Genomic DNA, 15255 nt, shown 5'->3' with positions numbered 1-15255 from the left:
TGGAGCAGTTCAATCAAGATCGAACGGCAACCAAGACAACTATCAATGTCTTGGTTGAATGAATGTGCAAAATCTCTAACGGAAAGGGAGTCATATTCCTCTCGATAGATGTTATATTTTTTTACATTATAGGTGTTCTTTTGTTTTTTTTTTTTTTTTTTTTTGAGGAAAGGTGTTCTTTTATATACACCAATTAGAGAACAAATTGTTTACCATATACTTAAAATACCGGATTATCTACAAAGTGTGTCACACAAGGTTGGTCTTACCTACCTTCACCCATCTCCCCATCATACAAAAGGGCATAATCTTTATAGGCATAATCTTCTTTATATTTCATCTTCATTAAAGAAAAAGGAACATAAGAAAAGTAAAAATATACTTTAAAACTTTAACCCACTTTCATAATTTTTTGGGTCCAATTTCTACTACTTTTTTTACTAAACCCACTTTCATACTAAGAAACAAAATAAATCAACCCATAGATAAGATCATTAAGAACAGGGCAATGCAACAAAAACCGTTCCAAACAACGGGTATGTAATTGCATTTTAAACATCAAAAGAGGTAAACAAGTAAATGTTTGGAAGAAGAAAAAAAAGGTAATTAAAGATGTTCTAGATGACAATCGAAAGAGTCATTCGGTGCCGGTCATTTTAAGCCGTCTGATTGGAGAATCAAGAATGTCGGGTGAAGACAACGGTGATGATGAAGGTGACGGTGATGATGATGGTGATGAAAGTGTTGATGATGAAATGGACGGTGGTGATGATGACAGGTCAGATGCTTCTTCTAGCTTCCTTTTGTTGTTGATCCCTATCCCTACACCATCACCATCGTTATCGTTACCAACACCGTTGGTAGCGATAACTTCACTGTCTTGGCTTCCCGCTCTAACCTCCCTGGTTGTCATGTAACCCTTCAAACGTTTCACGTCAGATAATTTCACTGGCTTCACTATAAAATCCTCTGCACCTTCCTCCAAGCATCTACATTTTTTCAATATTTACAAATCACTCCTTTTTTCTACATCATAATTTCATGTTGTAATTGTAACTTTTCATGTTGTAATTGTAACTTATAACCACTAACAACAATTTTAACATAAGTTCATATACTTTGTATTAAATTGGTAAAAATATCTACTTTGTATTAAAAAATGCAGTAGTGTTATGTATGTAACAAATTAACAATAACAATTGTAAAAAAAAGTAATTAAAACAAATAATTATGATAATGATAACAATAACTTTTATTTGTCAAAAAATTATAGCAATGACAATGATGATAATTCTTTGTACCAAAAAAGAAAAAATACCTGTCAATGCGTGGCAAGATGTTTTCAGAAGACATGATCACTACTGGAATTGCTCTAAAAGTGGATGATTCCTGCTTCAAATTGAAACTTGGAATCAAATCAAATTTCACTAACATTATAATCAATCAATAAAGTGTAAAAATGAAGGGATTGTTTGTGATAATGAATTTAAACCTTGATTTTCTTAAGCAACTCATAACCAGTCATTCCTGGCATGCAATAATCTGTAATTACTAGATCCACCTTCAAACCAGGCTAAGGAAACAAAATAAAAATCAGAATATTAATAACTATCATTAAATGAAAAAAAATAAAAAATACCGCTAAAATAAAAAATTTAAATTGGTACATACAACAAAAGCATCAGATTCAGAAGTCTCTTTCTCATCAACCAACCCCAGAAATTGTAGTGCTCTTATTCCACTATCCACTGCAGTAACTAAAAATAAATAAAAAAAAATTATCAATACAATAAATAAATGAATAGAACTAAAATAAAATTTATTTTTTCTCATTGAAAAAAACCTTTAAAAATGAGAAAAAGAAAATCCATTTTCTTCTTTTTGTTTTGTTTATACAAAAATCACAAACTAACCTTTACAAGATGAAATTTTGAGCAACCTTTCAATAACTTTACGATCAACAAGACTATCATCAACAGCCAACACATGAACCTCTTGGGAAACAACACTGTTTGTCTCCATCACTCTCTTTGAAGAAAAAAGAGGGAAAAAAAAACAAAGAGAAAGAGAAAGGGGATTCTTTAACGTAGGTGTCCCAACCTTAAATATTAGTGTGACAATGTGACATGTAATCTTGTAGTATCTGTCACCGCTTTTCTCTCTCTCTCTCTCTTTAAAGTCTCATTTTTATATTTTTAGCATAAAATGATTAAAAAGATAAAATCAAATCTTTCTCTCTCTAAGAAATCTGAAAATCATTTTTCTTTTTTAATTTATACTTGGAAGATGCCAAAAGTTGTAGCTCAATAGATGAAAGGAAGATGCCAAAAGTTGTAGCTCAATAGATGCAAATTTCTAAACTGTTAGGCTTAGACATTGTAACCGGGGTTTAAACCTCTACATGATTATTTGTGTAAATTTTCAACGATTATTGTTATTTTGTTTATCTACTAAAAAACTTCATTCATTATACATATGATCAAAAAAAACTTAGATACATCGAATTTCTCATGCATCTGATCTGTATTATAATCATGAGACTTAATATATTTTGACGAAATGATATTTGTTCAACTATTTTGTAACAAATTTCTTTAAAATACTCTTTTGTGACAAATTATTAACATGAAACAAATTATTTACACTTAAGATCTAATTATATTTAGACAAAATGATATCTATACAACTATTTTATACGATTTGAAACAACTTTCTTCAACATACTCTCATCGTGTTTTTATAGTTTGAAAATTGCTGTTGACACATTGCATAAGGCTGGGACACACATGTAAAATACGTTTTTGTCCCCTCGGCAGTTAACTGCCGAGGAATTAAAAATCCGGCTGCAGTTAACTACCGAGGAAAACCTCGGTAGTTAACTGCCGAGGAAAACATAACTTTATTTTCTTCAATACTTCTTCTTCTAAAAGTGCTGCATATGCAGCAATTTGGGTACTTCTTCTCACAATATTCATTATTCCGTTGCAGAGCATACACATCCACCATCAAATACTCAATTACATCAATATTTATGTTTGCATTCAAAATCCCCTATTCTCGATTCATCCTTTATGAGATGCTTTTCATTTTATTTTTCTCCATATTTCTTTCTAAATTCATATCAAGAACTTCCCTCTCACACCCAATTTCTTCAATCTATGTTAATCTTCGTTTCTCTAATTAATCTTCATCCATTTTTATCTCAACAATCTCACTGTTGTTTTTCTATGTGAAAAGGCACAGAGGTAGAATTAGAAAGAGAAGAATGAAGAACTACAAATGAGAGATAGAACTAAAGAGTGAGGAACAGTACTGTATAATGCAAAGAACCTTTAAACCACTAGATCTAGAAAAGCAAAATAAATAAATGATGGAACTCCAAATAAATAAATGAACGTTATTGTATATGCAGCACTTTTAGAAGAAGAAGTATTGAAGAAAATGAAGTTATGTTTTCCTCGACAGTTAACTACCGAAGTTTTCCTCGGTAGTTAACTGCAGCCGGATTTTTAATTCCTCGACAGTTAACTGCCGAGGGGACAAAAACGTATTTTACATGTATGTCCCAGCCTTCTCAAATGTGTGAACAACAATTTTCTTATAGTTTTTCAATTGTTTTGATTTTTATATCGATGTCTACATTTTTTTTATAGTATATATTTAGTTGTGTTGTAAAAAAAAATTCAAATAATATTCTTTTCTAAGGGAAAAAATGTTGATGATGTTGGAAGAGTGGAAATGGAGATGAGATTCTGAAATCCACTTTGGGATGTGATCACAAAGACTTTTCTTTTCTGATCCCTACGCTACATTTCAAAGAAAGTATTTAATGGAATTAACACCTACCAGGATTTTTCGTGATATTTTGGTCAATCTATTTTTGGGAATTTGTGTGAATAATATTATGTGGCAGAGTGATTGGTGGAGAATTAAGGCAGGTTGACCGGGGTCAATATCGTGAACCAAACCGCGCCGTCAATTATATGAACCGGATCATAAACCCGTGGCATAAAGTAGAATCACTTTTGATTCAGATTGATGGAATTAATTTTAAAAATATTTTGAAAATCAGTCTCACCACGATTCTAATCTTGTTTATCTCAATGTTGTTAAAATAGGTCTTAAAAATCGTAGTTTGACTTAACAAAACCTCATAAAATTGGTTTGTGAGGTGAAAATTGTCTCCAATTATATAAGGTGAGGATTGCCCTCACCTTACAATAATTTGAGAGGTTGACCTAATATTGCATATCCGATGTGAGACTCTTAATACACTCCCTCACGATTAGCATTATTGGACTTGGTTAGTGGACATAAATCGTGGGTGGCCCAAAAGTTGATAGCAGGTGGCACAATGGATCTTGAAGAGATTCTGATATCACATTATAATTGTAGAGGTTGACCTAACACAACCTCTACAAAACCAGCTTTGTAAGGTGAGGATTGCCCTCACTTATAATCACGTTGTAAGACCATCTTCTATCTGATGCGGGACTCTTAACAATAGAATTAAATAGGTGGTTTTTTTTAATCCTATGAATCATAGAGAAAGATACTCCAGTAATAGTCTAGAGTTCGGTGTCCACGTGAGCTTAACGCAGTTTGATAGGGACAATGCATAATAAATGCAAGATCCGAGGTTCGAACCTCAGCCACCACCAAAATAATGTATAGAGTTCGGTCGAGAGTAATTAGTTGGTTGATTTTTTTTTTTAGGGATTCATAGGTTAAACTTAAAATTGTATAATCACCTATTTGGTTCATCCTAGATTAATTCACTTAATACTTTATTTGTCTCAAATTATAAGTCATTCGAATAAAATATGTTTATCTCAAATTATATTTCATTTTACAATATGAATAAATCATTAATGATTATTTTTCTATTATGTCATTTACTGTTTATTACTTTATTATAAGTCATTCGAATAAAATATGTTTATCTCAAATTATATTTCATTTTCCAATATGAATAAATCATTAATGATTATTTTTCTATTATGTCATATATTGTTTATTACTTTATTTTTTCAATTTATGATTTTTATACCATTAATGAATGATATTTTGTAAAATAACACATAATCATTCATCAATTACATTTAGAATGACAAATAATTTGAGAGAGAATTTGAGAGACAGGGAGTAATAGTAATAAGTAAAAAAATCAGTTAAAAGAGTTGATGTATCTAACCTAAAATTTGAACCAGATGACAAACTTTTTTATAAGATCAAAATCGTTTAAACCAGCGTTAGTTTAATATTCTTATTTTTTGCTCTTTTTAATATAACCCTTTTGCTTAAGCCCAAAAAAACTACTCCCTCCGTTTTTAATTATAAGCAAAATTGACATTTTAAGTTTATTCAATTAATGATGTATATGATCTATAATATGAATTACATATATCATTAATTAAATGAACCTAAAAAGTCAAGTTTACTTATAATTAAAAACAGATGGAGTATTTAATACTACCATTAGTTGGTTGAATTTATTATTATGAGATAGTTTTGAATATGTTGGATTAATTGAACTATGAACCAAAAGACTCACTATTTTAAGAGTAATGATATTTTGACATCCATTTGATGACAACTTTGTTGACAATCTTGTTTTTCTCACTTCTTATTGGTCAAAAACAATGGAGAGAGAAAAAGGAAGAGAGAGGATAACAACATCATGTGAGTATGAGAGAGAAAGTTGTCCAAAAGTTGTCAAAAAGTGGTTGTCAAAATATCATTTCTCCTATTTTAATTTTCACTGTAGAACATTAGTCTTACATCTCTTTATTTTTACACCTCTTTATTTATACGGTCTAGATATAATTTGTCATTTTTTAATGTTTTTTAGTTGACGACATGCATGCCAGTTGAAGAGAAAATGTTATGCATGTAAGTGTCTTGCTGTTTAAATATCATGTCACATATTTTTATATATTTTATATGTAAGTAGGAGGATTTTGCTTTTTACGGTATCGTTTTTTTCTATTCATTATTTGGTAACTCATGAAAAGTGAGAGAACTTTAGCTTACTATAAGCTGACTGTTGTGATTTTGTGTATCATATTTATCTTTTTTTAGTTTTGTTGTTGTTGAGTTTATAATGAGATTATGAGATTACCATGGGAGCAAAGATATATCTATCTATACTAATTTTGCTTCGACGTTGATATCATAAACGTGGTACCTCGTGTGTATTTTATCTTTCTCATTAACCTCTTTAATTAGTTTTTATTTTTTTTGCTTATTTTGTTTTGTGGTAAAGGTTTCTATTTTCTAATATAAAAGATATTCTGATGAGTGAAATTCGATTAAAAAAGTAAGGTGTTGATAGTTTTATGATTTTAAGTGTGCTGTCAATGACATTACTTTTTTATTCCTAATTTTAAGTTTATGTTTATTCAGCTAATAATTTAAAGAGATTTCTTATATTTCTTATACGGAGAATAATCGATGGGATTTTGTCAAGACTCTTAGAAATGCGAGCTCAGAATTAAATTAAAAGATTGTCCGTGTCAATAATTCATTTTATATGTATATGTAGTAATAATTAATTAATGATAGATTTTTTTAAGACAATTAAAAATAGAGTTGGGTCTCTAATCTCCACTTACATGATAATTGGAAAGAGTAGAACTTGTACGGTCCAAGGACACGAAATGATTTTAATTTTGTTTCTTAAGCAACACGAAAATTATATTAAATAAAAGAAGAGATACAAAGATTTCAGAGGTTTTATACTTGACCCAGGTACAACCCAACCAGAAATAATTGTTATGAATCAGACTAAGTGTGGGTCGGCCCTAGTCTATCATAACAAAAATCCACTTATTACGAGCGCAATCCAGCGAACCCGCATACGAGCGCGAAACCATTTTAAAATATGAAGAATTAACATTTGTAAAGAACAATTAGGGTTTAAAAATGGTGAATGGATCGACAACAAATACGGTATCAAAATTCAAGTGTCAACAACTCCCTAAACAAAGCAGCAAGCAAAAAAGCTCTTTCGAACATTAACATTCTGAGAACAGTCATAAGGACTGACACAGATAACCAATACCTTACTAACCAGGCCCTTTCGGGTTAACATAACTAGACTCTTTCGGGTTTTTGCAATTGAACCACAACAAATATGCCACAAATTTTCAGCCACCCATTCTCTCATCAAGGACATAAGCACAAAAACACATACCAAACGGTCGTCGATGACCAAGAGCCGACAACACACAAACACCACCATCGATCCAACAAACACATACCACCAAACCGACGTCGATGACACAGCGACGCCGGCGCTGCCACCGATCTCAGAACCCTCAGTGACACCACCACCTATCGACCAACCCTTCGGCGCAAACTAGAACCAACACCAACTGGAACGCGTGCAAACTAATAACTAAAATTACATAACAAAGAATCCAATCCATTACAAAAATTGTTCGCCAAATCTAGAGATCCATACAGTGAATCTAATCTGAAGCGGGTTTAAAATATAAAACCACCTCAACCACCGTCGTAGGAGCATAAACAAAGAACTTATAACATGGAACTAAAGGTGATCGGAATGGGTGGTGCAGCCTTCAAACACAGCGAGCGTACCATTGGCTTCTGATTTTCATTTTCATTAAATAGAGAACAATATAAAAAGGGCTTTTATATGAGATAATAGTTTTTTTGTGAGATAATAATAATATTATATGCTTTCTGGTCTCACTGTTATAAAAAATATCTATTTTTCAAATTTATTGAATAATTGATGTTTTTGGACTTTATTACAAACCATCCATGTAGCAAAAAAAAAAAAAACCATCTACATTAATTATTCTCTTTCACGTCAGTGCCTCTTGTGTGAGTGGTAATAGTTGTGCAGATAAACTTTCTCATCAATGAATCTATAATACTTTTTTTTGAAGGAGCCTCTATAATACTGTTATTCTAAAAAATTACATATGAAACATAAAATTTGTTATAAATAAAATGTTGACATCACTACTACAAAATTGGGAAAATATAGCGCCTCATAAATAGCGCTTTTAACACTAAAGCGCTATAAATTAAAACACGGAGGTCTTAGCTAGCGCTTTTTTGAAAAAGCGCTATCTATCATTTTAAGTATATATAGCGCTTTGTATTGAAAGCGTTAGTATAGGCTAAATAAAAATAATAGTTATTTAAATAAAAAACATGATTAATCGTATATGGCACTTTTTATGAAAAGCGCTATATATAAATCAACCTTAAATAGCGCTTATAGGTTAAAAAAAGCGTTATTGTATGCTTGGGAAAGATAGCGCTTATAGGTTAAAAAAAGCGCCATTTTATTAACTGATTTAATGTACATTAACTAACAGGTCCCCTGTTCGATCCCCTGCATAGCATATTTCAAATATTTTTTGAATTTTTATGAAAAATGGATTGCAGTAACAAAGCACACCTTTTTTTTAAAAAAAAATTTGGTACAAACCTTTTTTAATTCTTTTATCATATATATAACAAACCTTTGTTATGTATATTATATATAACAAACTAAATCTAAACTTTTAAAAAAAAACAAATCTAAACTTTTTCCCAAAAAACAAATCCAAACTAAAAAAACAAATCAAATGTCCTGGTCCCACTAAATCCTACTTTTCCATAAATCCTACTTTGCACGTTGCGTTTTTTGTTTTTTTATTTATTATATTTGAAAAAAAAACGCTTTATACACTAACAACAAAGCGTAACTTCTTTTTGTTATATACTCAAAAGTAACAAAGAATCCCAATTTTAATGGAAATCCCTATTTTAATGCATCCTAAAGATAAAATAAAAACTATAACATAATTTTCATGAAGTTTGCGTTTTTTGATTTTTTATTTATATTTGAAAAAAAAATGCTTTTTTTTGTTACACAAAAAAAAACGCTTTATACACTAACAACAAAGCGTAACTTCTTTTTGTTATATACTCAAAAGTAACAAAGAATCCCAATTTTAATGGAAATCCCTATTTTAATGCATCCTAAAGATAAAATAAAAACTATAACATAATTTTCATTAAACGTATTTTTTAAAGCAATTAATAACATAACCCAAAACTACTTTACTCAAAACTTTCATTAGATCGTGTGCAGGAAATTCAGTCCAGAACCACCACCTCTATTGATTCATTCATCACCAACCACCTATATCTATCAATTCATTCATCACCATCACTCGCTTCCTTCGATCTATTCCAAAACCATAACCGTCTCTTTCGATTCATTCCAGAACAACCACCTCTATCTCACTCTTAATTGCGGTGCATCATATCGTCGCTGCCGTCGACCGGTTACAGCTTTTTCAATACTCAATTCTTCATCTCAGGTACCATCTTCATTCTTTCCTTACCTCAATTTAACTCAAATATTCTTTAATTTTTTCATATTTTCATCTGGATATTTTAGGTTTTCAAGGTTCAAACTAAATTTAAGACTTCACTGTTAGTGATTAGGATGAATTTGACAATCGAAAATTCAAAATTTTTGTTTGATGAATAATTACTGAAATTTGACAATTGTTTATTAAAGATTTTGGGTTTAATTAAACTCTACACAACTAGTAAGATGAATAATTTTTCTTTTGGTTCAAATTTTTTTTTTTTATATATATAAACAATAACACTTTTTGTGTGTGACTAGAATTATTGTCTAATAAACTAATTGAATGATGTGATAATATGATATACACTATGCATATGCCTTTTGTATAACCTACTAATCAATTCCATAATCATCCATCGTGACTTCTACATGGCATACCAAATAAACTAACTTATACAATTACTTATTATTTTATTTTTTGTAGTGTCCTTGCCAAGAAAATGGTATAGATTGCGGGTACTTTGTGATGAGGTTTATGAAAGATATTCTCATTTCAAAACTAAATGAGATTCCAAAGTTGGTATGTTTTTTTATATTAAAGTATAATATTTATGTATAATTAAGTTTATTAAGTAACATGGTTATTTTTAATGTTATAATATATACAGTACATTGATGGTTTCAAGTGTGTGACATACTCAAAAGATAAACTAATAGAAATCTAAGAAGAATGGTGTCGGTTCATGATCAGCCTAAAAGTTATATGATTTTTTTATAATAAGGTGAGTTTAATGTTTCTAAATATATTTGCTAGAAGTGGTACGTAGTTGTTTTAATTTATAATCTTGCTTTAATTTCTACTCATGATCAGTAGTACTTTGAATTTATCTCTAATATAATATAGCGTTATTGCTTAATGGCGTTTTCTGGTATATATTCAGGTGGAGGAGAGTGAACGAAATTTGGAAATGAATGATGATTTGCGTGCTTGTTTTGGATAAAAATGTTGAGAAGACCAAGAAGATAGATGAAGACTGCATGATACCATAGAAGATTTTGATCTTTATGTCAACTAATTAGTTGTAACTCTTAGAGATATCCATGTTACCATATTAGAGGCTATACATTTCTGACTTTTATGCTATATATACATACATTTTTTATGATATGGTTATGTTTTATTCGATAAATAATAGTCTCAATTATAATGTGCCTAAATTATATACATTTCCCTTTAAATTTCAGACTTTATATATATATATATATATATATATATATATATATATTACTTTAAATTATTAAAAAAAAACGCTATCTGGAAAGGAATTTTTTTTGACAAAAATAAAATAAAATAAATGCTTTTCCTAGCGCTTTTTTTCCTTTATAAAGCGTTATCTAAACCTATTGTTACATAGCGCTTTTAAAACAAAAACGCTGTTTTTAAACTTGTCTTAGATGACGTTTATTTTTGAAAGCGCTATCTAAGGATAACCTTTGCTAGCACTTTTTGACATAAAGCGCTATATAAACCCTGCTATAGCTAGCGCTTTATACAAAAAAAAAGCGCTATATTACCTTTACCAGCGCCATTTACAATAGCGCTTCAAAAGCGCTACCTAAAGCCAAAAAAAAGCGCTATATAAGCCCATTTTTGTAGTAGTGGCATAAACTATCTAGGTTGATTTTAATTATTTTTGTTATAAAAAGTATAAGTTTAAATGTATATGCTTTACCTTTCAAAAAAAAAGCCTATGTTTTAAAAAGATATAATTTTATTAAAATAAGGATATTAGTACAAAGAATATCAAAAATTGAAATTATATGCAATATTATTTATTTGACATAATAATATCCTAAATGTCTATTTCTGCATAAATTAAGGTAAATAAATTTTGACCAATATTATTGCTAATATATATGATTTGCATTTTGTGCATGTAAGTTTAGCTCAGTTCGTAAAGACAATGCATAATATACGTAAGGTTCGAGTTTAAACCCCGGCCACCACAAAAAAAATATATGATTGCATTTTTAGTTCAACAATTTTGAGTTGTTTCTTAATATTTAAAAAAAATATAAAACTATAATTTTTTTTCTCTTTATTTTTAGTGGCCGGGGTTTGAACCCCAGACCTTGCATATTGTATGCATTATCCCAACCAACTGAGCTAAGCTTACGAGGACATAATTTTTTTCTCTAACTGTACTCTCATATTACTTACAATATCGTTTTTTTCTCTTAAATAGTGTTAATTATTTACTTAACGAAATAATTTGCTTATTTATTTGCGTATAAATAGAAGATGACTTCGGTTGTAAGTCTAAAGAATTGAAAGAAATATTGCGAGCAAGGAAAATATATACGGTCCGTTTGGTGCACATGATAGGGAGACAGGATATGATAAAATTATCCTATCCTGTTTAAATCCATTGTTTGGTGCACCAATAAGATATGATAAATTAAACCTATTATTAATCCTATCCTATTCACCCTTTGTAATTTTAATCCTTAGTTTTTGCTGGGTTAGCAACCTGATAGCATATGCTAATCATCAGGCGCGTATTATTTTCTTTACCTCCTTCGACTCCCAATCCAGCCTCCTCATCTCTCGTCTAACCTTCTTCTTCCTTCGATTCCCAATTTTTTTTTTCAATCGCTCATCATCATGACTTTTTTTTATCAACAAATTCAATTTTTTTTCAATCGCTTATTCACTGTAGCTTCAATCGGTACAAATACTGTTTGTTCCTTTGCTTTTGTGCTTCTCTATTTTTGTTACTTTCCATGTATCCTAATCCATATTACGATTGAAAGGAAAAAAAAAATCACGTTAATTGAAATGCCCACAAGATTTGTTCTGTTCCTTTTAATTTAATTTTGGTAGTATTAATGTTAAATCAAGATTTTGTATCTTTATCATCAATAACAAGTGTACACCAAACATATGATATGATAAAATAATGCTATCATGTACCAAACACATGATATGATAAGTGTATATCCTGTCACTATCATATCATATCTTTATCCCACTTCTTATCATATCATGTCTCTATCATATCATGCGCACCAAACGGGCCCATTATGTTTTTATAAGTTTAAACAAAATTAATATAATGGTTTAAAATTTAACCGTAGAATATTTTGAAAATATACGAGAAACTTTTAGTAGGGGTAGGATAACTTTCGATTATTGTTTATTGATAACAAGTGTATCTTTTGTACTAGTATACTTGGGATGCTTTTATTTACACACACTCACTTTCTTTATCTGCTTCTAAAAAAGTAATTATTTTGTTTACAAAAATATAGGTAATTTGGTGAGAGGATATCAAATCCCACATGCAGTGCTTTCAACGTTCCAGCATAACGATAGACACTAGCATAATGCACTAGATCAATATTATCATTTTTTTTTTTTGAGCAAAGATCAATATTATCATCTCATATGGTTGACATGGCAAAAACATATAATTAGTGCAATCCTAACTAAGTTTTCTTTGCACCTTCCAAATCCTAGCTACTTGATTGACCTTTCTACGCAAGATTTATTCACATATACACACACAAGACATATTATGTACGCAATCAACTTGGCATTTATATTTAGGTCCACTAAGATATTGGTCAAATAGAATCTCAAATCTCACAAAAATGCATGGCCCCATCTTGTTGTGGACCTGTAAGGTCGAGTTCATATATGCTTTAATTTATCTTATGGAATTTAATTTTGTTAGAGAAGGTTGTTGGTGAATAATGTTGAGGCTGAGCTTAATTGGCTACTTGGTAACCCTAACATTAGGTTTTAATTTTTTTTATATGGAGTTACTTTAGTTTTTTTAAGGAAGAAAATAAAAATTAGCTTATATTTACATGTTATACTTTTTTAGAAATTATATATCAATCCATTGTGTGTGTGTGTGTGTGTTAATATATATATATATATATATATATATATATATATATATATATATATATATATATATATATATATATTTTAGGGAATCAATCCATTGTATATGGGATGTATACTATACCCGACCAAGTGAACAAACTATTTTGGATTAAATCGGATCATATAATTCAAGGTTTCAACATCAAATATTCTATAGAATCATGGACTCTTACTCTATATAATAACAATTAGCAAATACCTTTTGTAAAGGGCAAGGAGGGGAGAAAGAGGAATCCACCGAATAGTTGGTATTATAATTGATCACACAAGATTTGGCATCTTCTTTTTCAATATTGTGTGTGATTTTGGGATATCTTTATTTTATTTTGCTTGTACTATAGCATATCATAGGAACTTTGGATCTCACTTTACCAAACAGGTAATCAAAGCATTTTTTTTCTTCTTGGAACGTCAAGAAGAATAAGAAAACACAGAAAGAAATATCGTAGCACCCTTCATCTTTTCAAGTATTAAAGATTGTAGCATCCTTCATCTTTTCAAGGATATGCTATAATATTATAGGAATTCAAACAAAGAAAGAAAGATCGTAGCATCCTTCATCTTTTCAAATATTTTTTTTGGTTGGTAGCATATTGGCTATAATTCACCTTATTGTTTACTAGGATTCTATAAAAAAATAAATGGATCTCACCAAGTGATTGACCTCGAGTAGTGGTGAATGAGCTAATAAATCGTTCAGAAAAAACCGAATTCAATAGCATGGTGAAACAATTTTTGTCAAACTTTACTTACTTTTTATCAATCGAATTTTAAATTACTAGGGTATCTTTCCCCTGAGAACCAAATTGTTGATAAAAAATAAAATAAATGGACCTCCAACATTACCACCATTCATATTGGTACGGTTAATGTAACCAAAAAAATATTGGTACGGTACGGTTAAGGTATTTGTTTAATAAAATGATTTGATTTTTTTCCAACAAAAAAAATGATTTGATTTTTTTTGTTACATATATAAAATGATTGAGAAATACTCGTTGATTACGAAATGAACTTCCAGGAAGTCCGTGGCATATTACGGTGTCGGTTTATGGAAATTAAATTTCTTAAAAAATATTTAAGCAGGTATAATTAAGTGTAACACTATCTTCTAACTAAGTGATAATGGAGCCAAAAACTATAAACCACTTATTATCATCTTGTACGAAGAGCAAAGTTGTGTGGCGTTCAATTAATTAATTGAAAGCTTTAAGGATGACAAAATCTGACATAAAGGACGCGTAATGTTAAGCCATTGTTAAATTTTCATATACAGATAGATGTGTTAGCAAACACCAAAGTAATTATTGATCTCAATCAAGTTTGGACTAACATTGTTATGCCCTAGGTTGGTTTTCGTTGTGCCAAATAGAGTTCACTATGTTGATCAATGCAACTATGATAACTAACTTGCACTGAGCACCCCAACCTCTATCACGAATTCCCCAAATGTTTGTAAGAGTGATAGGTATGTTGAGAATACTACTAAACCAACTCAAGATATGAGATGCACATTCAAAGATTAGGTGTGTTGAAGTTTCACAATGCCTTTGAGCAGAAGTCAAAATTAAATGGAAATATAACACCCTCTCTCCACGAGCTTCTCATTAGTTTGGAATGCTTGAAAATGATTCCATATTGATTACCTTGGCATTCAAGTCACATGCAATGGTGTCTTGCCAATTAAAAAAAAAGATGGACTTATTGTTTGATCCTTTCTAGGGAAATGAACTTTTTATTCATAATGATTACAAATATATTAAATACACTTAGCACATTGAAGTTTAAGCATGTGTTTTGGTCTAGCGGCTACCTGGACGCTCCCGCAAGTTTAGTGAAAAGCTTGAATGTCCAGCTTCAGCAAATCGCAGTGAAATAGACACTGAGACACGGGAATTTTGGTTTCAACGTGAAACCAAACATGCTATAAGAAGTCACTGCAACGTTGATAAATAAT

The 15255-nt window shown here is 30.2% G+C and overlaps 1 protein-coding gene and 1 long non-coding RNA gene across 2 annotated transcripts; one reads left to right on the top strand and one right to left on the bottom strand.

Moving 5' to 3' along the window:
* Window positions 1-509: 509 nt before the first annotated feature.
* On the bottom strand, window positions 510-2098 carry LOC146921227 (two-component response regulator ARR17-like). The gene is made up of 5 exons (XM_085714645.1): window positions 1914-2098; window positions 1672-1757; window positions 1493-1573; window positions 1319-1389; window positions 510-989 (listed from the first exon to the last, which is right to left on the bottom strand). The coding sequence occupies exons 1-5, from the start codon at window positions 2020-2022 to the stop codon at window positions 638-640; spliced, it is 699 nt and encodes a 232-aa protein (XP_085570771.1). The 5' UTR covers window positions 2023-2098; the 3' UTR covers window positions 510-637.
* Window positions 2099-8936: 6838 nt separating this feature from the next.
* LOC146921226 (uncharacterized) lies at window positions 8937-10509 on the top strand. The gene is made up of 4 exons (XR_015010765.1): window positions 8937-9347; window positions 9828-9923; window positions 10012-10125; window positions 10285-10509. It is a non-coding gene; the product is annotated as an uncharacterized LOC146921226 (long non-coding RNA).
* The last annotated feature ends 4746 nt before the right edge of the window (window positions 10510-15255 follow it).

This window comes from Medicago sativa, chromosome 5, assembly GCF_051527215.1.
Source record: "Medicago sativa cultivar Bolivia chromosome 5, Bolivia_mono, whole genome shotgun sequence".
NCBI lineage: Eukaryota > Viridiplantae > Streptophyta > Magnoliopsida > Fabales > Fabaceae > Medicago > Medicago sativa.
This window is presented reverse-complemented; position numbering and strand designations above follow the sequence as displayed.

Bases quoted from the DNA above. Each gene is read 5' to 3' on its own strand.
- LOC146921227 (XM_085714645.1), bottom strand. From the start codon at position 2,022: ATGGAGACAAACAGTGTTGTTTCCCAAGAGGTTCATGTGTTGGCTGTT. The intron at 1,758-1,913 runs GTTAGTTTGTGA...ATTTATTTTTAG, and splicing joins CAAAATTTCATCTTGTAAAG to TTACTGCAGTGGATAGTGGA. The intron at 990-1,318 runs GTATTTTTTCTT...GAAAAAATGTAG, and splicing joins ATCTTGCCACGCATTGACAG to ATGCTTGGAGGAAGGTGCAG.